The 27,894-nt window shown below is 44.2% G+C and overlaps 2 protein-coding genes across 2 annotated transcripts in view; both read left to right on the top strand.

The window, feature by feature from the left end:
• Positions 1–10,912, top strand: part of CCND2 (cyclin D2) — a 28,500-nt gene extending 17,588 nt beyond the window's left edge. Inside the window, exon 5 of the mRNA XM_084205833.1 lies at positions 7,830–10,912. Coding sequence (XP_084061959.1) covers positions 7,830–7,988 — 159 coding nt within the window. The 3' untranslated portion in view covers positions 7,989–10,912. The remainder of the gene's footprint in view (positions 1–7,829) is intronic.
• A 6,710-nt stretch (positions 10,913–17,622) lies between these two features.
• TIGAR (TP53 induced glycolysis regulatory phosphatase) lies at positions 17,623–27,452 on the top strand. Its single transcript, XM_084205808.1, has 6 exons — positions 17,623–17,774; positions 19,097–19,134; positions 20,969–21,090; positions 23,676–23,753; positions 24,732–24,842; positions 25,164–27,452. Exons 1-6 carry the CDS (start codon positions 17,743–17,745, stop codon positions 25,620–25,622), a joined length of 840 nt encoding a protein of 279 aa, XP_084061934.1. The 5' UTR covers positions 17,623–17,742; the 3' UTR covers positions 25,623–27,452.
• Positions 27,453–27,894: the final 442 nt, after the last annotated feature.

The following is a 27,894-nucleotide window of genomic DNA, read 5'->3' as shown; positions in this document are numbered from 1 at the left end:
TTCTGAGTTTGGGCAAAATAGTGTATTTTTCATTAGCCTGCTGTTTCAGTTTGGGAGAAATATTTTGCTAGGTATTTTCTCTGTGAGTTTTGCATTAAAAAAATACAAAAGGGGCCAGGACTGGAAACTTTCATCCCACATGAGAAAGCTTGAGAGAAAGAAAAGCAACTGAAAATGGGGTCTCAGAGAAGCATGGGGAGCAAGCTTAGCAATAGGTAGTAATACCAGCCTCATGTGTAAAATGTATTGTTGGAAAAAACCTACTGTCTGGATTGTGTAAGAGTTGGCCCAAGGCTGTGTTAATAAAGAGTAAAGACTATTGTAATACATTTTACACTGGGACTTAATTAAAGTTGAATGCAGAGCTTCAGTTTCTCTCACTTCCGAATTTCTGATGCCTGAGAGCTGTTCCTGCAGTGGCACAATTAATTCATTGTCACTGTGAATGATTTTGTTTTCCAGTGGGGGCTTGGGGAAGAAGGAGAAATGAGAGTTCCTGGTCTTTAGGACCATCAGGTGGGAGAAAAGTGGGGAAGTCACAGAAATTAACAGTTCTGCAGAGAAAAACCTTCTAGCCCCCTGTGCCTCGTGGTAGCCCACAGGAACCATCAAGCAGCTGGGGAAGAGTCCTTCCCAGCCAGAGGGTGCCAGGGCTTCTGCTTCATTTTTGTTTTGGAGCGTGTGATTGCTTAGCATGGAAACAGATGATAGGACTTTCCCACTGGCTTTTCAAAAAATGTCACTGTCTGAGGTGAAGCATGAAAAATCTCAGCTTCAAAGCTGCAAGCAGATGAAAAGGAAGAATGGTAATGAAACCCTGATGCAACTTAAGTGCAGTGAGCTTTCCTGAACTTTCACTGTTTTATAGTGATAATTTAAGGGTGCAGTTTATTTGCTGGGAAATAGCAGCATTAACCAGGAGGCTGAAATCAATGGTGTTATTTCTGCTTTACATTAGCGTAACTGAGACTGGAGTTTGGCATTTACAACTAAAATGAATGTTTTTAATGGATGTTTCATTAAGAATTAGAGCAAAAATACATTATTAATAAGCAACATGTAATTTAGAGCCCAGCTGTTGGGTAAGCAGACAACCAGCATGAGTGTTTCTTTCAAAAACACATTGGTGTTGGACATCCTTGCATGAATATAGAGCAGTGCCCTAGATTTGAGATGGGGCTCAAGGCATCCTGGACTGTTATTTTAGGGATAACAGTTATTTCTGATAAATAGCTGCCCTGGGCTCTTTGGTGAGGGTTGAATCACAGGCTGGAGAAAGTGTGACAGCAGGGCCAGGCAAACCCTGGTTTCATTACTCCTTCCACCAACCAAAATAAAGAGCAGGGAGCTGCTCTTGGAGAAGCTCAGCAGCCTGAAGGGTAGTGAAAGTAGCTCTGCATGGTGCATCTGAGCTGCCTTCTCTGATTGCTGCTGTCCCTATGAGCCACTAGGAGCTAATACCACACCACTGAGGAAGAGGTTTTTCCCCCTCTCCTCTTGTCTTGTGAGGCTCCACCTGAAATACTGCATGCAATCCTGGTGCCCCCAGCATATGGAACTGTTGGAGCAAGTTCAGAGCAGGCCACAGAATTGATAAAGGGAACTGGAGCAGGTCTCCTGTGGAGACAGGACGGGAGAGTTGGGCTGTTCAGCTTGGAAAAGAGAAAGTTGTGTGGAGACCTCAGAGCACCTTCCAGCATCTGAGGGCTACAGGAAAACTGGAGAGGGGCTTATCAGGAACTGTAGTAACAGGACAAGGGGGAATGGCTTCAAACAGAAAGGGAGTAGGTTTAGATAGGTTAGTAGGAGGGAATGAATTAGAATTAGAATTAGAATTAGAATTAGAATTAGAATTAGAATTAGAGAGGTGGTTGAGACCCTGGCACAGGTTTCCTAGAGAAGCTGTGTCCTGTGCATCCTTGGAAGTGTTCAAAGCCAGGTTGGATGAGACTGAGCAACCTGGTCTAGAGCAAGGTGTCCCTGCCCATGGCAAGGGACTGGAACATGATCACCTTTAAGGTCTGTGTGAACCTAAACTGTTCTGTGCCTCTGATTCTAACTTCACACAGCTCTGAAGGATGGGGATTGCATGTTCCAGTCTGTTCTCCTGCCAGGGGCTGGGAACATTTCCATTGTGGTTGGTGCAGAGGAGAGGCTGGTGAGCAAAGAGTTAACAAACCTACAGGCAGGAAACCTCAGAGCTCCCTGTGCATCTCTTGGTGGGTCATTGCAAAGGAAAAATAAACAACTCAGGAAGTCAGGAATTCCCATAGCATCCCAGACCAGCACTCCAGTGTGAGCAGTATCCTGTCCCTGGTGGAGCCAGATGCTTTGGAGGAGGATACCAGCATCCCTGCTGTGCACAATTACGGGATGTGAGGAAGGATAGCTGAATGGGTAGGGCACATTTTAAGACCATGCAATCAATATTGTGCTTTGCTTGAGACCTTTCTTGGGTAAATCTATTGCCTGACCTCCTGGAAGAGCAGCCATCCAGGTTGCATCTGGATGACACACGGAGCTGGTCTCTCCAGCATCAGCAGCCAGGGAGAGGTTTTCAGGCAGAGCCATTGCCTGTATGTGGGCAGAAGTCATCTTTAAAAGTCTGTTCCCAGATGGTAACTGGTGTATATTGAGTGGTTTGGAAAATCTAAAGCATATTTAAGGGCCTGAAGTAGAAAAAAACGCAAGGAACCAAGCATTTTTTAAAGGCTTGTCGAAGCAGCTGGCTGTGAGCCCTTAAAAATGTGGAGTGGGGCTGTTTTGAAGACTGGATCCATAATAAATGGCATTTAAAATATCTCCACTTACACGTGCCACATATGTCAGTGCTGGGATTTTTTTTTTTATTCCCGAGATCAGAGACATCCCTTCATAAAGATCTGCAGATTTCTGCACAGAAACGGAAGTGAAGAACCACCATGCTCAGGAATTCAGAGCTGCAGTAAAAAAATCATGGAAATCTATCTTGAATGGATCACATTTGGACGTTGTCCCTAGAGCACATACACCATTTATCCTCTCTTTTGTAGTGTCTAGGGCCTGTGGTTTTGGAAGCAAGAAACAGGACTCGCTGTATCTTATCCTGCCTTATTTGTTGCAGACCGCATTTTGTATGCAAGGAAACAACAGGCGAAATAGCCTCCCAGAGAAAGGAAGAATGAGATAGTTTCCTAAGTTGTCTTTGCCTGAGTTGGCAGCTGCTCCGTTTCATTCAGCTTTTTGTTCCCCAGTGAGTGCTGTGCGTGTGTAGCAACAATGGGGTGATGCAGTGACACCGCGGGCACATGGCGCAGTTCCGTCGGGCCCGTTGGCAGGCGCGGCCGCGGGGAGCCCGGCCCCCGAGGAACGGCTCCCATGGATCAGCCACTCCAGCAGGGAATCAATCCTCGCTCGGCTCCTGCAGCTCTGTGTAATGCAGGCAGGTCCTCCCAGCTTTTTGAAAATCCCCTTTCTCACTAAACACTCAGAGCGTTTGTTACAACAGCATAAATCCCACACCTTTTCACCTTTCCACCTTTTCACGTCTTTAAAGTTTTACCTGGTAGATATTGCCAGAAATCCCAAGTCACACTGAGCAAGGAGTATCACGGCATCTGCATCGCACTGCTGGTGTGTTGGCTTTACTCGCTCTTTTCCCAGTTCTGAAAACATTGTTCTCTCCTGTTTGCAATGAGAAATACCCACAGCAGCAACAGGAAACCAGCAAACTGAGTGGTGAAGCAAACAGTGGAACTGAATCTAGAAAGGACGCTGTTGAAACTGCTGAAAAGACCAAAAACTTGCAGAGAAAAATGCCCTATATTTCAGATTGTTAATGTTAGTCACCTTATTTATGGCATTATTGCAATAATGTGGCAACAGTAAGTGGAGAAGCTCTGGCATGAATTAGTTTTTGGTGGGTTTTTATGTTTGTTTTGTTTTTTGAATGAGATGTACTTGTTAGTCCACATGAGGTGTCCTTTGGAACAACAAATTAATATTTTTTGTACTTCCAGCTGGAAAAAGAGACATAGACACTTACCTGTGATTGATGTGCTTTGTTACAGTAGCAAAACCATACATTCAGGAGGGAAAACAGTTCTGTTTTTTAACTGCATCCATTAGATGTGAGATCACTGGAAATACAGTAAATGGATAACACAGCAGCTTTCCAGGCTCTTGCTTTAGAGAAGGTCAGTGAGGTAAAGGCCAGTGCTCAGCGCACAAAGGCCCCACTTTGGGAAGGAATCCCTGTTTATGTCAACAATGAAGCATGTGCTTTGGAGAGGTCTGAATTGGGGCTTAAATGTGAACCAGTGGAGGAATCCAGCCAGCTTTTGTGTGTAGGAGTACAGATGACATGTTCCACACTGGAATTTATGTAAATCCCAACTCTTTAATGCATGTCTGATTGCTGCTTTCTTAGATTATCCAAGCAATGTGTACATGACCAATGAACAGTACTGTAATTTTGGGTATCTCCAGCATCCTTTCCATTTGTCAAACCAGATCCTACACCTAAAAAGAGTCCTTTTCTGATTTTCCTTTTGGAGTTAGTTTTAAGAAAGAAGAAGTGATTTGGGGCCCTAACACTTATTTGTGAAGTAATTAATATATGTGTGGAAACCACTCTTTAACACAAAATGCCAGAAGGCTTTTCTAGTATTCCCAGCTTTGGGATTTTGGGCAGTGCAAAGCAAGAGCCTGTTGGTTGAGTTGAGTTGGGTTGAGTGGGAGGCCTTCCCTCATAGCTTGCCAGTGAACCATAAATGTCAGTTTGAAACTGGAGACTGGAGGCCAGTATAGGACATACAGATACCATAGAAGTGTTGAAAAGTTCAAGAAAGTAATTATGTGTAATGTTCTGCAGAATCTTCCCTAGGGCTTGTGCTTTCTTTCAAGATTGTCATGAATGGAAATTGAAATCTTCAATGATTATTGACTTGAATAAGTAGCTTATGCCATAGAACTGCTGATTCCTCCTGCCAGTTATTTTCACTGCCAGCATTTCCATCACAGCCATGAGGCTGCCCCTCATCAGACCCAGAAGAGCTTTTCTTTTCCTTCAAATGCTTTTCAAATGTGCTAGTAAAATCACCTAGGGATGAAAGAGTTTCAGAATGAAAAAAAAAAAAGAAACTCCAAAGTTAATTGCCTTTTTAGTTCTGTACATGCTGAAGTATAAATAAAACTATGGAATGGAAAGTACCAGAACTATTTTAATCATTAAAACTACTAGACCATATAGAAGAATGGGGAAGTTAATCCATGTGACACACACTTTAAAAAGTTTTTTATAAAAACAACAAAGGCAAACCCTGCAGTATGCTGAAGGAATAGCCTAGTCCTTGTATTGCAAAATCTGGGGTCATACTGCAGTGCATTATAGTGTTCTTTCAAGGAAGATTTGTTGAAAAACATGCAATTCATGGGTTTTTTCTTTGATATGTTCTTAAAACTTAATTCTCTGTTGTCAGAGCCATCTAGAACTTGCAAAGTGAAAATCCACCAGAAAAATACCTACACGTGCAGCAAATCCCCATGAAACTTGGAGGGGTTAAAAATACTGTGTCATGGGAAGGCCAGGCTGTTTGTCCTGATGGGTTTTTAGTAGTTTTTTGCATCATGTCCCTTAACTTTGGATTGGCAGAAAGTTCCAGCGATGCCATCATCTATACAGTAAAGCCACTTAGTTACTTAATCATGCTGTGACAGCTGGGCTGATAAGATACTCTAAATTAAAGTTTTTTTCCTTTCACCTGAGAGATTTAACATCCAAGGAGCTTTAGTATGCAAATAGCAACACTTTTTTGGAAAACTATTTCATGCTGAATACAGTGTGCTGGTCATTTTTACTGTAGATTTCTTTGTTTTAAAGAACTTGGTGGTTTTAAGCCCAAAAAGTGTAGACCAGAGAAGTAATACACAATGGCTTGTGGATTCCCGTATGAAACAAAATCCATGTGACAATTCCAGTCAAGGCCACTTTATAATTTTATGTACAAAATTAAGACACCAGAAATTATCCATTTCTCTGTAGGGTTACCTGGAGATTTCAGCCTCTTCATACCTGAAATGAATCATCACACTGCCCATCAGAAGTTTGTACAGTGATGGTATAAATGACCTTACATGAGGGTGTTTAGGAACAGACAAAGCTGACTCCAAATGCTCGAGCCACATGTTCCGCATGTCACCACCCTTCCTTCCCCAAGCCTGCCTGCAAGGAAATTGCCTCATTAAGCTTTTCAGACTGAAGCTGCTTAAAAAAAATCTGGCTTGTTTTCAGAAGGACACAGTACTGAAACTGCTTTAAAAGAAGAGGTTCTTATACCCAAAAAAGGCACATTACCAGTGTTGTCTGTTACGAGAGTCTCCGAACTGGTGCCCCCACACATGAAAATGCCTTGACCCACACAGTGATTTGTTGTCATTGCCCTCTTATACACAGGTGAATGCTTACAATGGACCTAAAGCCCTCCCTAGCTGATAATGGGGGAGTTTCTTTATCTGAGGACAGGATTCTGCAGCCAGCTGCTGCTGGCTGGTAGCCAAGAAAAATGGGTGTTCATTACCCACTGGAGCTAATTGCACCCATCGCAAATGTCAGCGTAGCCAGCGGAATAGATCTTCTTCACCGGTCCCAGTCCAGCTGGGATGACAAATCAGTCCTCCACGTATGAATATTTCAAACTCTCCCCAATAACCAGGTACTGTGTAGAAAAAGGGGTGTGTTGGTCAGGGCCCAGCTCCTCGGTGTTGCAGTTACATCCCGTAGTGGGTTGACAAGTGCCTGTGGAGCGCTGTGGAGGTCAGTGCCCTCTTCCGTTCTTCAGCTCCCCTGCCTGACAGTGGGAATGGTGATGCCCAGTCTCACCACCCCAGCCAGATGCTCTGAGGGCTCTGGTTAAAGCACTGTGCTGTGAAAATCCTCCTACCAAACCTTGTGTTGCTCTATTCCCTGAAGACTTCTGGAGATACCCAGCTCTTAGGCAGGCTGAGGCCACAGGAAGTTTACAGTATTAGTGCCTCTTCCAGAAGGATTCCTCAGGGCTGCCTTAAGAAAATGCCATTTCTTGAAGCACCACGTGTCCCCCTGCACAGTGTCGGATTGATACTCCCAGTGCCAGCACACTGAATGTGGTTGGCATTGTGTTCATACAGTCACAGCTTGGGTTTTATTTTTAAGTTTCTCCTATAACTCAGGGTTTGTCAAGGTTTTCTCACAATTTTTTTCTGGTTAAATAACTACATTATTTGGTCTTCAAGAGTGTGGAACATCCTGTAAGTATTTTAATGGTCGTCGTCTTCTTCATCACTGTGTCTGGTTTAAATGTGGTGAGTCCTTCACATTTATTTCTGCATTTATACTTCATTTTTATTATGGGACTCCTGATGGACAGGCTCCCATATTTTATGTTGCTGTACTGTACCCTGCTGTTTCCCTGAATGTTCTGTAGTTTTCAATGCAGTGGTCTCTGGGAATTGGTTTTATGTTCAGAAAATTATGGGACAAGGCACTCAGTGCTCGGGTTGTCAAGGTGGTATTTGCTCAAAGATTGGACTAGATGATCTCAGAGGTCTTTTCCAACTGAAATGGTTCTACAATCAAAGATCAGTAAAATATTAAGATTTAGAGCCTAATAAATACAGCATGAATAGTGTTTGACCCAGGGAGTACACAGTGATTACCTCTCAGAATTCCAGGTTGATTTGTGTCAGAGCAGGCACTTCTTGGAAACACCTGACTGACACTCTTCACACTCTTCCAACTTCTGCTAGCTCAGTAAGGAAAAAATAACCACCTTTATCTTTACTAATAGATAAATTTGCTTTCTTTTCTCTAGGACTGCCTTAAAGCTTGTCAGGAACAGATCGAGGCGGTGCTTGTGAACAGCCTGCAGCAAGTTCGGCAGCAGCAGCAGCAGCAGAGCAACCCCTCCAAGACAGTGGATGAACTGGACCAGGCCAGCACTCCCACAGATGTGAGAGACATCAACCTGTGAGGACATCGGCACACAAAGTCACGCTTGCTCCCCCAGACCCTTTATTTTTGTTATTATTTTTAGAGTGAAATTTTTTTTAATCTGCTCCCACATAGAACATATTTAAAGCTCTTTTAGGTATAAAGAAAAACAAAAAAAAAAGTACAAAAACTGAATAATGAAAAAAAAAAGCGTTTGGTGCCTGTGATGTTCTACAGAAGGGAATCCCACGATATATTTGGTAATTGCTATTTGATTATGTATCAGTGATATTAAATGCTTATAAAAGCATACAAAGTAGCTAGATCAATGTAAGCCTGCATTTGTGGGAACAAAGTAGAGTATACTTGTCTGTGTATTATGAACTAGTGCATACACCCCTTTTTTAGATTTAAGAAAGGAATCGTGTGTGCGATTTTATGGCTTGACTAGATTGCAAAGCAATAGAATAAGGGGTTTAGGGCAAAGCGGGAAAAGGTCCCTGAAGCAATTGAACCATTTTGAATGCAGAAGAGATTTGCTGATCTGTCACCTCTGTTATTAGTCAGAAGTGTTTGTTGGATCTCTGTATGTTAGTTTTGTTTACTCTTGCTGTCTGTGGTAGCTGCTACCTAAGAAAGAAGATGCTTTATTTTACCAGCCAGAAGAGCAGGTGTCTTTTGGGCTTTTTTTTTAGTTGATTTATTTTTCTTTTTTTTTTTTTCCCCCCAACTTCCCCTCTGCCCCTCTTGACTTTTTATCTACTTTTCCTTCCGAAATGGTTCATTCTAAACACAGCAGCATCTTTGGCATGAGGGCAATTCCTTTTACCCAGCCGTGGGCTGAGCCAAAGTTCCCAAGTGTTCACGGTCAGTGGGGAGAATGCACGCATTAATCCCGACCTGTTGGCTGGGCAGACCACCTCCAACCTTTGGATTGCAAGATGTGGTGGATCATCTAGGAAAAGCATTATATTCCTTTACAGTGCTAATGCTTCACGTCCATGTTAACGTCTGGCAGCTTCTTAGCTTGGCCACAAAGACATTTAAATGATGCTCTGTCCATCTTCCCTTGTAATAGCCCCTCACTGTGTTAAAGAAGATGAGGTTTGGTTTGCCCCCTCGTCTCTCTTTCCCCCCACTCCCCCCGCACACTTTTTCAGCATTTCATTAATTTTATTGATCCACAGTGAGCGTTTTTGTAAACCATTTCATTCGAAAAGCACTTTGAAAATTGTTCCTAAGGGATTAAATGAGATGGTTTATGACAATTTTGCAGAGGAAAGAAAAACAAAAAAAAAAAAAGAGAAAAAAAAAAGGAAAAAAAAAAAGAAAGAAGTCACAAAAACAAGGCTTTGTATAGCTTTTTATAGTCAATATTTTCCAGTATCTGGTGTACTCGGTTAGCTGTGGTGTTGCTGGAAATACCAACACCCGCTTCAGATGACATTCCTGTCATGACATTCCGGATAAAAGCCTGACCATCTGTATTGTTCAGTGTCACAGAAGGATCTTAATACCACCTGCATGTTTATCTATGGACAAGGAAAGAAAATTGCTGGCGCAACAGCCATGGTGGTAAACATCAAGGTGCGTGACTTGGAGTTTTATTACAAAGGTATATTCAGTGTACTTGAATTTATTTTCCTGCTCCACCTGTAACGAAGAGGCATTTAGATGGCAAAGGAGTTGGAGCAACTTTTCGTTTTTTGGTTCTATTTTTTTTTTTGGTGTTTTGTTTTTTTTGTTTTTTTTTTTTTTTTTTTGCACAATTGTATTAACAGTTTGCAGATATCCAATATGAAGCTGTTGGTTAAAATGTTAATGTTCGCATTTTTAACACAAAAATCCAGAAAGAACATGCTACTTCGAAGAATATTATATGTATGGACTCAGCCTATTTGGCTAGATGAGGGTAGAAAATGGAGTAAGGTTCTAAGGTTTTGTTGTTTTTTTGGTTTTGGGGGGTTTTTGGTTTTGGTTTTTTTTTTTTGCGCTGCTAAGAAGCTATGATTTGTTTCATTCTTATTCACATTAACAGTACTTAGCTGTATTGTTTCACTGAGTGTGCTGCTATTTTATAAACATTTTTATAATATATTATTTTACTGCTTAAATTTCAAATCCTGAAGTAGATGGTTAAGTGGAGATATGATGAGTTCTTTGATTTACTGGAAATGCCCTGTACAGGTTTTTTTTTCCCCTAATAGCGTGTTCATGATTATTTTTTTTATTTTATTTTATTTTTTCCTTCTTTCTTCTTCCTTTTTTTTTAAAATCTCCTTCCTTCCTGATCACATCCTGCAAAGATGGTATACTTACCTCAGGTTTGCTGGACAAGAAATGGTTCCCATTTTCACAATACCTCACACAGTGACAGTTTGGTTGCCCCGGGGCCCACCCGGGAGAGGTTGCAAGCAGCCGAGGCGGGGCACTGGCTCCTTTTTGGCCTCTGGTATCCTTTTCATAGTGGAAAAAATGCATTGACTCTCCACTGGTGAGCAGGTCTGTTCTCCCCAAAGCTGCTGCCGGGCACAGCCTTGGCCTCACCTCCTGCCTCGACGTTCTGCGTTGGGAGCACCCAGAATTCTGCGGTGGTGTCCCTGTCCTGGAGGAAAAAAGTAGCTGATGTTGTTGAAGCAAGACTGCGGAGCCTCACGCAGATCAGATCAGATCAGGTCAGATGATTCCTTGGCAGCCCTGCCCCATGGCTTCACTGGGAGCTGTGCCAGAGGGTCCTGATGGTGGAGTGACCTCTCTGAGCGCTGGCACCATGTCCATCAGGTTGGCATGATTCCCTCCTTGCTATAGGCCAGGTGTAGGCAGGACCTGTGTTTAGGGTGCTGCCCCTGCTCTTCCATCCAGCCTCCTTCACACCCCACTCCCACAGCAGCCACGGGATCACAGGGATGATCCATGCAGAGGATCACTGGTGATTCCTGCCATGGAAGACAGGGCTGATCCCTGCTGTGGATCAGAGGGCTGATCCCTGCTGTGGAACACAAGGGCTGATCCCTGCTGTAGATCACAGGGCTGATCCCTGCTGTGGATCACAGGGCTGATCCCAGTGTCACCCCTCTGCAGAACTGAAGGGACAGAGGCTGAGGGCCACCTCCGTGGTCGGCTGCCCTACAGCAGGGTGGGGGCGAGCTGTGCTGGAAGCGGCAGCACCATTCAGCATTCCCGGTCTCCACAGGGTCCTGGTGGGTCTGTGTGTGTCCCCACCAGGGTGAGGAGTGTCCTCGGCTGCAGTGACATGCTCAGCAAGTGCCAACCCTCTGGTTACAGTGTACTGTATATTTGATGATGGCTGCAAACCCTAGAACTTGAGCGCTTTCACAGTAGCTTTCAGAATAAAATGACTGCCTAGTACTCTTTTAACAGATGTTAAAGGATGTGTGTTGTTACTGCAAATGAGGTGTGAGATCTCCCCCCCCCCCACCCCGAACTGCAGAAATTGTAAACCTCCCAATTGATTGATTAAAAAAGAATAGAAGATGTGTTGCTGATTCTGCCTTCCTAAGTGCCAAAGAATTGGTACAGTTGCTAAAAGCCCTTCTCCTTCAGCTTCCTATTGATGGTACTTTGGTGGTCTTCTCGTGCTTCCCCTTACTGTAGTGTAGGAGCACCTCATAATGTATTTATTTGTATTTCCAACACGCTTGTGAAAGAGAAAAATACCAATTAATCCCATGTCCAATTAATTCAATGTCTATGATCTATGCCTGAGTAATCGGACAGCTCTTAATTACTCAGCAAACTACCTGGCCACTGGATTTTTTCCACTATGTTTATTACCATGTTCTCATGTACCTCAGAAATCACTCTTGGTTGCACAGTTCCTGTTCTCAAACTTTTTTGGGTTTTGTTTTAGTTTTTTTTGGTTTTTTTTTTTTTTTTTTTTTTTTTGCTTTATTGAGTGTGATGCCATATCAAGTCAACGTTATTCTCTCACAAATGTGCTCTTTAAGAGGTGTGGATGTTTATGTGGTCAGGGGATGCTAGAAAGTGTGGTAGTAGACATCAGTGTAAACAAAAGTATTTAGAAAGTACATGAGGTTGTTTTTGATGGATAAGACTCTGATACGGTGTAGTCTTGATTGCCTTTTAAAAGGTCTTTGTTCAGTGTTGTCATTTTTATTAATAACCTATTGTTTTGACTAGTTTAAAGATGGTTCTAAGAAAAGTGTTTTGGCGGGATTAGGTATGCTGTACGGACAATAAACTCACCTTGACCTAAATTTACTTGCCTTGCTTTTATTCCTTTAGTGAATTTAGTTGTGTCACTCACTCTATGGTGGTGTTTCTGTGGTGGGATGTGATTCTAAAGCCTCTGATCTGGATAGATGATGCTAGCAGGCATATAAAATGAAGGCTGCAGTCACAGAACAAGCCTGCCTCTAAAATGTAGCTGCATTCCCCCCACTGGATGTTGTTGAAGCATGTAATCCCCTGAGATTCAAGGAGAACAAAGTCCTAAAAATTGGTAAATTGCAGGATCAAAATATTTTGTGGGAATCAAATTGAGCTGGTGAAAAGCCACATGGAGTGCACATTTTTGCAGTGAATTGAAATACGATTTAAGTCTTCACTCAATTGTTTGTTGCACTGGAATGCTACTGAAAAAATCAGATTGTTTTTCTTTCTGTAAACCTGGGGAAACCGTGAGTGAAAGGAGTGGGATTTGTGGTGAAGCCAGTGGGAAGAAATGAGTCCATTGTCCAGAGTCTGCTTCCTCAGTCTGTGGCCAGGGGGGCAGGATGCTCAACCTCTACCCTCTCCCACATCTGCTTGTGGATGCCTGCTGTGAAGTTGCCAAGCTCCTGTGGGATGTGTTTGGTCTGACCTCTCCTCCACTGCCATCCAGTAGCAGTTTTCTCCTGAATTTCCAGCCCTTTTTCACCCCTGGGGACTGCAAAGAGACCCTGAAGAATGAAGAAGAGAATTTGGGCAGACATACTGGGGAAACATTATCAGTGAATTATACTGCCAAACCCAAAGATAAATGAAAGGAAAAGACCCCAAATGACAAACTTCAAGATAAAATGAACAGGGAGAAGGAAAAAAACTCAAAAGGAAAAAACAAATGTTTCAAAATGAAGAAACAGACAAGCAAAAATAAGCAGAAACAAATAGAAAAAGTCATAGATGGAAATATTAATTAATTGTGAATTATGAAATGAAAATGAATGAATTAAAAATGAATAGGAAATAGGGATTAAATCAGGAGGCTGAGGGTTGGGAGATAGAGATCTTTCTAGCCATAATCACACAATCTTGGGACCTGTGGTTTTAGGGGAAGTCTCTGAAGACTTCCCTGCCAAATGTCTTGTGAGCCTCACATTTCCCAGCTTATCTGCACCAAGAGGTAGAGATTCTAAAGCATCACAAGTCCAGGGTTTTTTCTGACCACTACTGAACAACATGACCAGCAATTTCTGGTATTTACTAGGCTCAACCTGGAGCCTGTGAAGGACTGGAACTGTGCAGTGACCGAGCCCTGAACAGATTGTCCAGAGAGGGTGAGGAGTCTTCCTCACTGGGGATATTCCAGAGCTGTCTGGACACAATCCTGTGCTCTGGGATGGCCCTGCTGAAGCAGGGAGACTGTACCAGATGCCCCACTGTGGTCCCTTCCAACCTGACCCACTCTCTGCTTCTGTGGTTGTGGTTCTACATAAAAGGGTTCTCAAAGGCCATTTGCATTCCAGCTGGGCTGCTGATGTTCCTGCTGATGCAGCCAGGAGACAACACTGAAACTTGTGGGGCTCTCAGGGAGGACACTGGCCAGGCAGAGCATCAGGTCAGTGCTCAGCTGGGCTCCGGGGGCACTGTGAAGAAGGGCATCCCTCAGCAGCAGTGGCATTCAATCTGACCTGTTAGGATTAGAAATTAAGGTGAGTAAAGCTGAGGCATTTACACTGAGGTAAGAAGAAACACTTGAGTTTTGCTGCAACCTGCTAGAGAGAGAGAGAAAGGAGCTGATGCAAATAAGAAAACAAGTAAAAGGGGAAATGTCTGTGTCCTTAAATACCTGTCATTCTGTGGAAATGATGTGGTGCTAGCTTGGTCTTGCCATTGAGTTTTCTCTAAAAATAAACTGCGTGGTTATTTGAGCTCTTCCAAAATGCAACATGCAGAAACTGCAAGAAGAATTAGGCCAGAGCAGTGAAGGAGGGAGGGAAAGGTCAGCAGAATGCCTGTGTTGGGCTCTTCAGGTTACTCAGGACCCTTCTTCGAGCAAAAGCTCTGGTTCATCTGACAGAGGATTCGCAAGCATCCCTGAGGAGCAGTAGACTGACCTTTCTGATAAGGGTTTTTAGAACTTGAGCAAAGCTGTGAGTGGGACATAACCAGCTGGAGGATGAGGGATGAAATAAGCATAATCATCCAGCACACTCAAACAAAAATTTATCTCAATTTTTCAGCTTCCTCACATTGTCTGAGGGGAGAACTCATCACACTCTGCAGCCTCCTCAGAAGGGGAAGAAGATCTCCGATCTCTGCTGTGTGACCAGGGACAGGACTTGAGGGCACAGCTGGAGCTGTGTCAGGGGAGGGTCAGGGTGGATATCAGGGAAAGGTTCTTCCCTCAGAGGGTGCTGGGGCACTGAACAGGCTCCCCAGGGAATGGTCACAGCCCCAAGGCTGCCAGAGCTCCAGGAGTCTTTGCACAGCGCTCTCAGGGATGCACAGGGTAGGACTGTTGGGGGGGCTGTGCAGGGCCAGGGGCTGGACTTCAGTGATCCTTGTGGGTCCCTTCCAAGTCAGGATATTCTATGATTCCATGATTGTAAATTCAGCGTGTTTGCTTCTCAGAGAAACTTTTTATTCTGGTTACTTTGGATCTGCTTCTTAGACACAACCAAGTATTGATCTTTCCGGTACGCGCTGACCGCCATGGCGAAGGATGGGATCCGTGATCCCGGGAACGGCGGGGCCTGTGGAATGGGAAGGGCCGCGGCGGGCGCTGCAGAGCGCGGGGGAGCCGCCAGGGGGCGCGGGCGCATCGCGCGCGGCCCTCAGGGCCCCGGGAGAGTCCCGGGAATGCCGCGCACAGCCCGCAGCCGCGGCTCCGGCTGAAGGGAAGCTGCTCGGCCCAGGGGCTGCCCCTGCTCCCTGCTCGCAGCCCGTATACCGCACTGAGAACCAGCTTAAAAACTACCAAACGTCCCCGAAGTCACTCTGCCACGAATGAAATCCTAGGAACTGTGTTCTCCAGCAGACCAAATTTTTGAGGCCTGTCCGCAGCACAATCTCTGTGTAGGATTTGCCAGGGTTATGCCTCTCTTCAGGCCAGCACGTCCCTCAGAGCAGCATTATGCAAGAGGGAAGTGCAAAGGCACAGAACTGAAGAAATTCAGCAAAGGTTTCTGCTGGGTGTATTTGTACGCATACGGAGCAAGATCAGATCCCAAATGAAATTGAAAAGGGAAATCTAATCTAGCAGCTAAGCCACGAGGCCCTAAGTCAGAAGGTACAGGCTTTCCAAGCTGTTTTCTCACAAGGCCAAAGTGGTTTGTGTGTCACCCAAAGCGGGTGACTTCGGACAAAGTCTGTCACAAACTTTGCCTGAAGGGCTGTCACTTTTGCAAAAGGACCTGTATGAAAGCATGCACTTAGAAGAGATGTTAACAGTGTAGGCTCAGGTTTAAGATTTGATCCTCTAAACCACACGTGAGACACAGCTGGAGTTTTATCACCATAGAAAAACACAGTTGTTTTAAATGGTGATACAACAGAAATAGGTCGGAGCTGATTCAGTTGGCACTGGATCATTTACAGGTGAGACTGTCACTGGTGTCACCCCTTGAAAATGTCAGTCCTGAAATCTGTGGAGGAGAGGCACTGCAGAAATTTGAGGTTAACACCACGCTGCAAAAGGAAGATAAAAAGGAAACTAAACAGACACAACTCTTGCATTAAATATTTAATTTTTGCATCTGCTTTAAACAGCTATTGAAACAAATTATGTTTCAGTTTTCATTTAGAATGTATTTGGTGTTAAAGCAAAAACCACTTTCAAAATGAGGTCAGACCTCTGGGCGACCCAGAAGAATTTCTCCGATTTTTAGATAGCATTTATTCAACCTGGTTGAGAAATCCTGAAGGAAATACACTCAGCTGACCAACTAATATTTTGGTAAATCACACTGTCTATAAGCCATAAAACTTCAGCTTTCTGAGGGGAAAAGTATGAGTTCCAGTCACTTCTTGTGTTACTTTGTCCATTTTACCAGCAGGAATTTCTAGGCTGCCCAGAGAAGCTGTGGCTGCCCCTGGATCTGTGGAAGTGTCCAAGGCCAGGTTGGATGGGGCTTGGAGCAACCTAGGACAGTGGAAGATGTCCCTGCCCATGGCGGGGGGTTGGAACTGGATGATCTTTAAGGTCCCTTCCAAGCCAGGCCACTGTGATTCTGTGGCTTCTGCAGGACAAGACCGGTGTGGTCCCAGTTGGATGTGGCTGTGACATCTCACACTGCTCTGCCTTGGAAACTGCCGCTTTAAACTATTCCTTGGAACCAGCTTGCCTTTGCTGATGGTTACTCCGGGGTGTGATTTGGCTGCCCATGCTTCTAACTGACTTGTGAGTAATGCCTTTTATGCATCTATATATAAATATCAATGCATTGATATTACTCTGAACAAAGGGCTGCTGCCAATCAGTGTTAAATGAGCTGATGTAACCAGACTGAACGTCACCAAGCATCCTGTGTTCTGCAAAGGGGCAAACTGGGTCCGTCTCCTGGTCCCGGTGTGGAGGAACACACTCAGTGCAGGGAGCTCGGGGTGCAGCTGCAGGCTGAGCTCTGGAGCAGCCCAGCTGAAACAAGAGGCTGGCAATTGCCAGCCCTTCGCCCAGCACAGTGCCCTGTGGCACCGGGCAGGGGATGGACACTCAAGAGACACGGCAGGAGATGAAGACCCTGACTTTCCTACCCTTAATCTGTGATGCTGTAAAAGCACAGGGTTCCCTTGTGCTGCATCCCGCCTGGAAGGCCACCAGCTCGTGCTGTTGTTTTGTAATTTAGTAACTGCACCGCGACTGAAGGAGGTTACAGAACTGGACATCTGAGAGTCTGGTAAGGGAAACCCGGTCCGACTGTGAGTGCGGAGGATGCAGCTGGGAAGGGGCTTCAGTCCCAACTCAGGCGCTGCGAGTGTCACTCAAAGCGGCTCCGGGATGCTTAGACCAGGAAGTTTCCTTAACGCCAGCGTCATGAGACGCTCCGAAACCCAGAGTTTAAAGGTGAAAGCCTCCTGACTGCAACTGCAGAGTGAGAATGCGGAACCATTTAGGGTGCAGCAGCCCAGGTGTAAACCTCACACTGCCACGCCCACCACTGAACCATGTCCGCAGGCGCCGCATCCTCGGAGCGCTCAAATGTCCCCGGGGCCGGTGACTGCACCGCTGCCCTGCAGCCTGTCTGATGCTGCTTAACCCCCTGGGAGAAGAATTTCTTACCGATGCCCAGCCCGAGCCTCCCGTGAGGCCGCTCCCTCTCGTCCTGTCGCTTGTGGCGTGGGAGCAGGGCCAGCCGTCCTCTACCATCGGGGAGCCATAAACCTTTCCCGGATCCTCCTTTTCTGCCGGGAGCCGCCTCCGGTGACGTCAGAGCGGGACGCGAGGCGGGGTCATGACGTCACGGCGCGGCGCGCGGCGCCGCAGTGCGGGCGGTGGGACGTACGCTCACCTGCGCTCGACGTGTGCACATCTGGGCACATCTGTGCTCACCTGCGCGCACACCTGGGCATACGTCTGCGCTCACCTGCGCTCACCTGAGCTGCCGTGCGCCATGGTTCGGTTCGGGCTGACGGTCGTGCGGCAGTGAGTACCGCCCGCGCATCCCCGGCGCTGGCCGTGCCCCGGCGGCCGCGTCCCCTCCTCGGTCACGGACAGCGGGAGGGGGGAGCTGAGCAAAAGCTCTCAGGCGGGGCAAGGGTGGTGTGAACCTTTTTCCCGTGAAACGTTAAAGTGGTTGTGCCTTGGGTGGAATTCCTAAGGTGACTTTTTTCTCCCACTCTGATGACAGAGGTTTGTAGCTGACTGAACGAAATAGCTCCAGCTTTCTGCAGCTGTCTGGAGAAAACTCTTTAATTTGTAGGAAGGCTAAGCTTTTTTTCTCCTTTACTATAAGCCCCAGAGGCAGCAGGGCAGGGGGGATTCTGCCCCTCTGCCCCGCTCTGCTGCGACCCCCCCTGCAGGGCTGCATCCAGCCCTGGGGCCAGCACAGGAAGGACAGGGAGCTGGTGGAGCCAGGCCAGAGCAGGGACACCAAGGGGATCAGAGGGATGGAGCAGCTCCGCTAGGAGGAAAGGCTGAGGGAATTGCGACTGGTTAGCCTGGAGAAGAGGAGGCTTTGGGGTGACCTCAAAGATGGAGAGAGACACGTGACAAGGGGCCTGGAGTGACAGCTCAAGGGGGAATGGCTTCACACTGACAGAGGGGAGGCTTAGATTGGCTGTCAGGTACAAAAAGTTCCCTGTGAGGGTGCTGAGGCCCTGGCACAGGGTGTCCAGAGAAGCTGTGGCTGCCCCATCCCTGGAAGTGTTCAAGATCAGCCTGGCTGGGGCTCTGAGCAAGCTGGGATAGTGGCAGGTGTCCCTGCCCATGGCAGGGGGTTGGCACTGGGTGATCTTTAATGTCTTTTCCAACCCAGTTCACTCCATGAGTCTATGATTTCTTCTGCTCTGACTTCCTAGGCTCTTTTTCTTCCAGGTGTGCAGCTCTCCTGCTACCCTTGATAATCTCTGGAACTGCTTTCCTGTAAAGTTCAGAGAACCAGCTGCAACACATGCTTGCCAAAAAAAGGCTCCAGAGTCTTCCTGCAGCTTTGTTCTCTCGAGCATGGAGGTGTAGTTGTTACAGATAAATTGTGCTGCATTTATGATGAATTTAAGAAACCACTTCTCTTACTTTTTTCCAGATGGCTTTGTCTCATTAAAAGCTAGAAGCATGATTGGAATTGATTTGAAAATGGTTTTTTTATTGTTATAAAATCTTTGTGTGCATTGTTTTGAAAAGGGTTTGTGCTGCATTGTGTCTCATTATTTTACATTCAGGTGCTGCTGTCTCTTGTTGGTGTTTTTGAAAATCTGCTTAAATTATGACAAGTTAATTTTTTTGTTGTTGTTTACAATCTCTTTCAGTGGAGAAACAAGATACAACAAAGACAAGATACTGCAAGGTTAGTAAGAGTTATTTTGTTAGTTAGTTAGAGATGGAAAATCGTGGTGAAATCCTGTCATCAACTGCTCAGATGTCGTTAAGCAATAATACTGTAAACCTTTAGAGACTTTATGTGTTAGCCAGGACATGGCTTTCATGACAGCACAGAAGATTTTAAGTCACCCTCCACAGAATATCAAAAGATGCTGATGCACATTGTGTTTTAACAGGAGTGTTAGAAGAGTTCCTTTTTCTACACAGGGAAAAAATTATGTTGCATGTAATCAAATAAAATGGTAGCAGCACCTTTTACTAAGGACTCCATAGCGCTGTGTTAAATCCCAGTAATAGGAAGTTTGGGAAAAGGGCTTCTGGGAAAAGGAGCTGCAGAAGGATGGATAAAGACCCTGATGTGAAGGGGGCTGTTGCCTCAAGGAGGGAATCTGTTACTTGCTGTAAAAACCTGCAGTAGGGCAAGGAAGAATGAAAAGTAAAGGTTGTTTAAATGTTTGAATTATTCAATCCTAGGTCTTTCTAGGAAGGTACTCTTGATTAGACACATTTAAAACTAGATTTCACTTTTGTGACTGCTGGCTTGTACACCCAGAACTGAACATACTGAGCTGCCTGCATATCTGCAGTAGGAAAATCACGGCTGGGGTTGTACTCTGAATAAATGAGCTTTCTTCAGTGTTGTGAAGGAAAATTGTACTTCCAGATTTTCCTCCCTCCAGCATTGCCATTTACAGTTCTTGCAACATAGATTTGTGCTCATAATTAAATGAGTAAAGAATATTCCCCTGCTTTAATTGCTTAAAAATCTTGAAAATGTCTTTTGATTTCTTAGCTCCTTGGGTCAAATGATGTGTAGAGGGCTCCTCTCCAGTGTGGAGAGAACATAACTTCTGTTTTTGAGCAAGCCTCTTCTGAATTGAGATGTGTAAGCCTTTACCAGCGCACTGGGGTCACACGTCGCACATGTCTGAATTACAGATGAGGTGCTCAGAACTCAGGTTCTGGACTTCTGGTGTCCTGGTTTTTGCTGTTGGATTGTGCATTTTCTGGGTGAAAGTACTTTGTTTTCTTTGTTCTGAATCTGATGGGAATTTCACTCTCTCTGCTCTGGCTTCCTGCAGAACTAGAATGGGTGAAAGGTGTGGATGTAACAATCTGTTACATGTTTGTCCCTCTGCCACAATCCTGGGTTCTGCATGCTCTGAGCTGTGAGAGGAGCACACCTGTCCAACTCAGGCTGGATTTCCAAAGTGCTGCTTCTCTCAACACTATTCTGGAGCTCTGTGACCAGTTTCCAGACTTCCTGGCTGGAAAGAATTTTTGGGAGGTTTGCTGCTTTGCAGCTGGGTTTGCTCCAGCTTGTGTGAGCATTACTGTCAGTGTGTGAGGTGGAGAGGAAGAGAGGACAACGGATTGTGTTTGCATCTCATTCTCTCAGCAGTATTGTTGTCTTTCTTATTTACATTTAACAAATCTGTTTATGGAGTTTCAGCTGTGAGATACCTCTTTCAGGAACTAGTGACCCTTCTAAAAATGGTCACATTTATTAAATGTAGGTCTCTGTTTTATGTTTAAATTTGTCAAAGGTATAGATTAACATAATTATCATTGATAATGATCCTTCTGTCTTCCTAGGATTTACTACTTTTTATCATTAAATATGTGAGACTGAGTTTAGGGAAGACCAGAAAAGCAGTGACTTTTCCTAATAATTTTCTTTGATAAAGAAGAAAGATTTTGTCATGACTGGGTAGTTTCTTTATTGCTGACATGTCTGGTCAGCTGCTAAATGGTCTAAAATTTGCATGCTTTAATGTTGTGGGGTTTTTATTTTGTAGGTCAAGGAGTGGATGAGCCACTCTCTGCAACTGGTTTCAGGCAAGCAGATGCTGCTGGTTTATTTCTCAGTAATGTGAAGTTTACCCATGTCTTTTCAAGTGACCTCCTTCGAGCAAAGCAGGTAAGTGCTTCTTGAGGCAAGAGCTGGCTCCCAAATCTGGCATTTATTTGCTGTTGGTGATGCAAAAATAATGTAGTGACAGAGCCAAAAGTTGCCCCTGGATCCCTGGAAGTGTCCAAGGCCAGGTTGGATGGGGCTCTGAGCAGCCTGGGATAGTGGAAGGTGTTCCTGCCTGTGGCAAGGGGTTGGAAGTGGTTGATCTCTAAGGTCCCTTCAAACCCAAACCAGTCCATGGTTCCATGATTTGGTGTTATTTTATGTGGGCATTGTTCTTGCTAAAGGAGTAATGGGAACCTCGAGGTCCCCATCATCACAGACAGAAATGAGTTTTTCTCTAAAAAGAAAACCACATTGGCTGTGACATTGTTGTGCTGTCCTGGGCACTGTGGCTGCATGCTGTGTTCTTTTGAGGAATGCAGACCAATGCAGGCAAGGTCGAGTTTTCTGTGAAATCAATACAAGGATCATTAAATGGGCAGAGATGTTGGATTTTGTCAGGCATCTCACACCTCTTGCCTTGATGCAGTAAATATACAATACAGATTAAATAAAGAGGAAAAGTTACTACTTGGGATTACGTGTGACCTTGTGTGCAGAATTATGAAATACTCAAAGTTAGGGAACCAAAACTTTTAAAGTTAGAGGTTGGCTGTTCTAGGAAAGTCATGTCTCCTGTGGAGGCCCTATCTTTAATTCTCTCTTCTGGTACTGATTCTGTGTTTTCAAGAGACAATGTAGGAGGTTGAAACTCCTAAGCCATTCTTGTTTGCCTGGTTTTTGCTGTGTTGTCCTGCTAGAAGCCTATGAAGCTGTGTTGTAAACCAGATCAACCAAATGTAATATAAATCTCCTTTTTTTTTTCCTCAAAACATACACCATCGACATTGCTCATTAGTTTTGCAGCATGATTCCAGAAACTGCTGTAGCAGCACAACATAAGCAGAAAGCAAGAGACAAGGATGGAAGAGTGCACTAGTTGGATATTTTAAATATGCAGAATAGCTGCCTGAGTCACTTCCTTTATGTGTGTGAATGGCAGTGATGATATTTTAAAACATTAATAGTGCTTTCTAACTTTCATAAAGCTGTCTGTGCTGTGTGCCTGCCTTATGGGAATTGCTTTGGAATATTTTTTCTTGTGTCAGAGACAGCCTTTTCCATGAAGAGCACTTTCAGACTGGCACTCTCCTAATGTGACAGACCTGAATTTTTTCTTTGCATACAGGAAATGGGTTTTGCCATTTGTTTGACAAGTTGTCCAGATGTTGGGAAAGCTGTCCCAAAGATGTGTAAAGCTGAATTTTCCAAGTGGTGCATGTGCAACTTTCTTGGCAGCTGCAGTTCTATGAAGGGCCTGTTACTACACTGTCACTTCACAGCTCGAATATGGGAGAAATGTACAAGTTCTGTTGCAAAAGAGGAAATTCCATCATACAAATAACTGGGCTATGCATATACACAAGGAAGTGGATTCAACCCTGTCTTTATTCCTACCTTATTCTATGACAGAAAGTTAAAGTTCCAAGACCAAATTTGTCCTAAGCAATATGTTAAATGTGCCAGTAGTACAACAAGGCTGCTTATTTGTGCCAGAATCCAAGGAGCATTTTCAAAATGAGTTCTTTAAATGTCAGATTGATTGGGTGTGGATGTTTGCACAGCTCAAACTGTCACATTTGGGTGAATGTAAGAACCAGGAGCAGCTGTCCTCTGGTTCCCTAGAAAGACAAGGAGAGGACCCAGTGGAGGCCACAGAGATAATGAGGGGTCTGGAGCATCTCTCTTATGAGGGGAGACTGAGGGAGCTGGGCCTGGTTAGTGTGGAGAAGACTGAGAGGGGATCTCATTAATGTGTAGAAATATCTCCAGGGAGTGTCAGAGGGTGGTGCCAGGCTCTTTCCAGTGGTGCCCAGTGGCAGGATGAGGAGCAATGGACACAAACCAAACCACAAAATGTTCCACCTTCCAACATGAGGAAGGATTTTTGTACATTGAGGGTGGCAGAGCCTGGAACAACCTGCCCAGGGAGGGCCTGGAGTCTCCCTCTCTGGAGACATTCCAAACCCACCTGGACATGCTCCTGTGTCACCTGCTCCAGGTGACCCTGCCTGGGCAGGTTGATCTCCAGAGGTCCCTTCCAGCCCTAAGGATTGGCTGTGGCAGCCAGACAGTGTGAGATGTTTTTTCAGTTGGATTAACTGTGTAATTCTGGGGAACACAGCTGTGAGTCTGGCCCATGTAGTCCATGTAAAGAATGTGTGGACATGATTGCTCTGTGTTCTATTCAAGAGAGGATGTGGCTCTTATCCCAGTAAACCCTGCTGGCCACCTCTCATGGGTGCTGTTTCTTCAGCTGTTCTGGACTTTGAACTGGGAAGGAACTGCCAGAAGATTGCAGCTTTTCTATTTTTATGGGCTGGCCTGGGCCATCTATCAAATTCTGCCAGACTGGTAGCTGAAAAACTTTTCTGTTTTGTTGATTTGGGTTGTTGGATGCTGCTGATGGGATTCACCTTGGCTCTGGTGGTGTAAGGTGGCGTGTCTATGTTCTGTCCAGTTGATGTGACTGTATATTCACTTTTTAGACTGCTGCTGCCATTCTAGGGAAAAACAGGTTTTGCAAAGATTTGGAAATCAAGTACGATGCAAGACTGCGAGAGAGAGTAAGTGCCAAAAGAATTTATTATCAAATATTGAACAATTTGAAAATGTAGCTTCCTGCTTATGGGTATCTTGGCTTATTGAATGGTAGATTTAGCAGTGGAGAGCACTATGTGATGTGTTTTTAATCACTGGAAACTGAACAGTTCACATCAGGGACAATAAATTGTTTGCAGCAGGGTGAAGCAGAGCCAAAATTAAGTGATGAATGTTGTAAATATGATGTTTTAATGATGTTTAAATAAGGTAAGCTTTAGTGTTTAAGGAGCAGCACATGATTGTAGCATTTCCTGTTTGAATCTTTTTTTCTCTCAGAAATTCCAGTTCTTCACTTGAAATCAGCAAAGCCTTATTATTTACTTCTAATTGCGAGGGAACTTGTGTGATTTTGTTTCCTTTTTTTAATGTCTTTTTCAAAAATTCTGAATTAAAGATGGATCCATCCTCTGTTGTGAAGAATTCACAGGTCTTTAGAGAAGATGCTGTTTTCTAACATATGAAAAATAATTCCCTCTAGCCTTCTTGCAAGCAAAAGGAAAAGGGACTTTATCCTTATGTGAAGGGCTTTGTACAGAAGCGTTTGCACTGTGACCTCAGTCACAAAGAAACTTGAATTTTGTACACTGGGGATGAGTGTCAGTGGAATAAAAAATCTCCACACAAAGATCAGGCTGAGGGTCGTGTTTTGAATGTCCATGCTTTAAATGAGATGCTGCTCTTAGTGTATTTGTATTCTGAGCATCTATCTGTATCTATATCTATATCTATATCTATATCTATATCTATATATCTGCTGTTTAAAAGGGTACCTATAAAGATATTTCCTCACCCAAAATTGGGATAAAATGTAAAAGGTAGCTATGCCTTGGGAATCCAAGAAAACAAAGCTGATGCTTCACCAAAGGGAAGAGCTGTTTGCAGCCTCTGGAAGGGGTACAGGAGACCTGACACAACTTGCCAAACCCGTTTTTCCCTTACAGAAATACGGTGTTGCAGAAGGAAGGCCTTTGGCTGACCTCAAGGCTATGGCAAAGGATGCTGGAGAGCAATGTCCTTCATTCACACCTTCTGGAGGAGAAACACTGGATGAAGTATGGTATTTATTTATTTATGTATTTACTTTACTGCTTGGTCTGATAACAGTGGCTTCCAAGTGGGGAATCTCTTTATAACTAAAATATTGATTTTGAAACTAACTCCTCGTGAAGGTCTGGCTCACAGGAGGATGATAGTAATTGTTCTCTGGAGGGCAGAAGAGTTTGCACAGCAGTCAGTAACTTACATTGGCTTCTGAGCCTTGTCTGTGAGAAATCTTTGTCTTTTACCTGAAGCAGTTTTGTGTCAGATTTCTGAAAGGCCAAATCTGTGCTTGCTTCACAACAATCTCTTTCCCTTCCGGCCGTTCCCTGCAGGTGAGAGAGCGTGCAAGGGATTTTTTTGAATTCCTCTGCCAGCTGGCTGTTGAGTTGGAGCAGAAGGAGCATGGCAAGCCTGGTGCCCCAGGCAGGAGCTCAGGAACATCTGGAGAACAGTTTGTTTTCCCTTGGACAAGCCACTGCAGTGAGGCGGAGCTGAGCTCTGTGGGCAGCGGATCTTCCACGGTATTAGATGCCAATATTTTGGTGGTGAGTCATGGAGCCTACATGAGGAACTGGATTGGCTATATGGTTTCAGATCTCAACTGTACCTTACCAGCAAATTTAACCAAGTCCCAGCTGTCTTCTGTCAGTCCCAATACTGGAATCAGTCATTTCATTATAAAACTTGAAAACGGGAATTTGTTGAAGCCCAATATCACGTGTGTCTGTCTTAACCAAGACTCTCACTTAGTGGATGTGGGAGCTGAATGTGTAGCTTCAAAAGTGTTTTAAGAGTCTCTGTGGGGGGAAAGTGGGATTAGATCACAATTTTGCTAAACTTGGGAAAAGCATCTGTAGTAATTACTGGGATTGACTGGAATTGCTGACACTAAACTGCAAAAAGGGAGGCATGCAACTGCTTGCCATCTTAAAAACCATAATTTGCATGGTCCTAGTGCCCAGTATAAGTTGGCAGTAGCAAAATAAAACAAATATTCTCTGTTCTCAGAAGCATAATACTTGCAGTCACTTGCATATCTGCTCCTACAGCACATATTTCAAACAACTCCTTTGCATTACTCCATAATTATTTTGGTTACCTCCAAGTGAAAGGGTTGGGGAGAGGAGAGGAGTGGTACCTCAAAGCTGAGCTATACTGTATTCTTGTTTTATTACAAAATGCTATATTGTAATATGAAACATACAAGTTGTCTTAAAATATATCTTTGAATGCAATAGTAGAACCTAGGAAGGAGCATTGCCCAGTGGGACAGGTTTGGTGCAGAGCCAAGGGATGTCACTCTGACACTGAATATCTGTGAGACTCTGGGCAAGTCTCCTTTCCATTTGTAATGTGGGAATGATGATAAACCTACCTCGCCAGGAGTATTTCCTAAGAAATTTTTCAGGTTGTCGAGATCTCTGTTGAAGAGCACTGTACACAAACACAGAGTATTTATTTTTAGCTGTGAGCAGGATGAGGAACCTTGTGTGCACATAGTAATGGTCTCTTTTCTGGAAAAGGGACTTTCTCTCTGGGGTGTGTTGTACTTGACTGGAATCCTTCTGTCAGCTGCAGTCATGCACTTGATTCTATGAATATTTTTGCCTAGAATGAGGCAAGTCTGATTGTTTGGTGACTGTGTTAATACTGCATTCTTTCCCCACTGGGATGTTTGTGGTGTTACAGTGTGAGCTTATCTGGTTTATGTTATTTATAAGATTCACGTATTTTTTCTTCATTTGCATATTTTTGGCCTGTTAAAAAAAATTAAAGGCTCTTGAATAGAACTCCTATTTCATCTGTATTTCTTTTGAGGTAAAAATCTTTCTTAATATTGCCCTGTGAAGTTTTGCTCAGATCACATAACTTTTTTTCCTTCCTGGCTTTTTACTGTGAAAAAGACTCTTGGGGCTGATGTTGTTTAAAAGTTTTCATAGCTCTTTTTCAGTAATAAAATAATTCCTTCTCAATATACTGAAGGAAATAAGTCTTCACAGGAAGCTAAAATAGGAATATGACTTTTGCATGGACTCCTCAAGCTCTTTGTGAAATGCATCTTCCTGGAAGGCTCCTCAGTACTAAATTGATGGTCACAGCCAATGAAGATAGAAAAGCTTGAATTATGACTTCTAGCAGAGTTAATGGTAGGAGAATGGGGCAGGAGTTCATTCTGAATTTGCCTGTCCCTGGTAGTGCCAGTTTGTTTCAGGTGTGCCACTTACATAGCAGGGAATTCTCCTGCCACTGCTTTAAACTGCTGAAACTCCCCTGGAACTGCCACATCCTGAATTTTGCCAGTCATTCCATCAATTCTTCTTGGAACCATTCATCTGTTCTTAATGGAGTTGAAAATGCGAGAGGATGAGGAGAGATGTGACACATTTTTCTCCCTAAGTCTGTCATTTCATCAAATATTTCAAAAACCACTAGTGATTGGGGTGCTTCTCACTTTAAAAGGTTTCTTTATCTTTCTTGCCTGCTCTCGAGCAGGTAATTAATATTTTGTTCTTGTTGATGATGCCATAACTTAGTAGAACATCTGCTTTGTTAAGTGCTTTGCCACTGCTTGGGTCGCACTATTCCCAGAGGGATTTTTGACTCTTCCTCTATAATATGCTTTACCTTCTTTTTTTGTATTTATAGGTCATTAAAATTTAAATCCAGCCTAAGGAACCTGTGTGATTGTTTTCTTTAACTTACTGTTACCAAATTCTTTCCTCTTGTAAGTCTCACACAGGGCAAGTAGATGGTACTGTGGTGCCTAACAAGGAAAAATACCAATGGGTAAAACCATTCATGTTTTCTGAATAGCTCCTGTCTCAATCAAGTCACATTTTTCAGTGAAAATGCATCAGAATCTCCCAATTCAGATTTTGTAAAACACACTAAAATGCTGCAAACACATCTGCCAGTGGCCAAGGGAGTACAAGCAATCAAAAATGTCCTACAGTTGCCCAGATGTGCTTTTTCCCTCAGTATCTGCTGTTGACTTTGCTGGAGACAGGATGCCCGCCTAGGCGGCTTATAGCCTGCCCTAAAATAGTTTCATTTGTTATTTCT

Source organism: Fringilla coelebs, assembly GCF_963513975.1.
Source record: "Fringilla coelebs genome assembly, chromosome: 5".
Lineage (NCBI taxonomy): Eukaryota > Metazoa > Chordata > Aves > Passeriformes > Fringillidae > Fringilla > Fringilla coelebs.
The sequence above is the reverse complement of the archived record's forward strand: the minus strand, read 5'-3'. Positions and strand labels throughout refer to the sequence as shown.

What these genes read in the sequence shown, in the direction of transcription:
- TIGAR (XM_084205808.1), top strand. Translation starts at nt 17,743, where the DNA reads ATGGTTCGGTTCGGGCTGACGGTCGTGCGGCA. An exon ending in ATGCAAGACTGCGAGAGAGA is followed by an intron (nt 23,754 to 24,731) that starts GTAAGTGCCAAA and finishes TTTCCCTTACAG; the next exon opens with AAATACGGTGTTGCAGAAGG. An exon ending in GAGGAGAAACACTGGATGAA is followed by an intron (nt 24,843 to 25,163) that starts GTATGGTATTTA and finishes CGTTCCCTGCAG; the next exon opens with GTGAGAGAGCGTGCAAGGGA.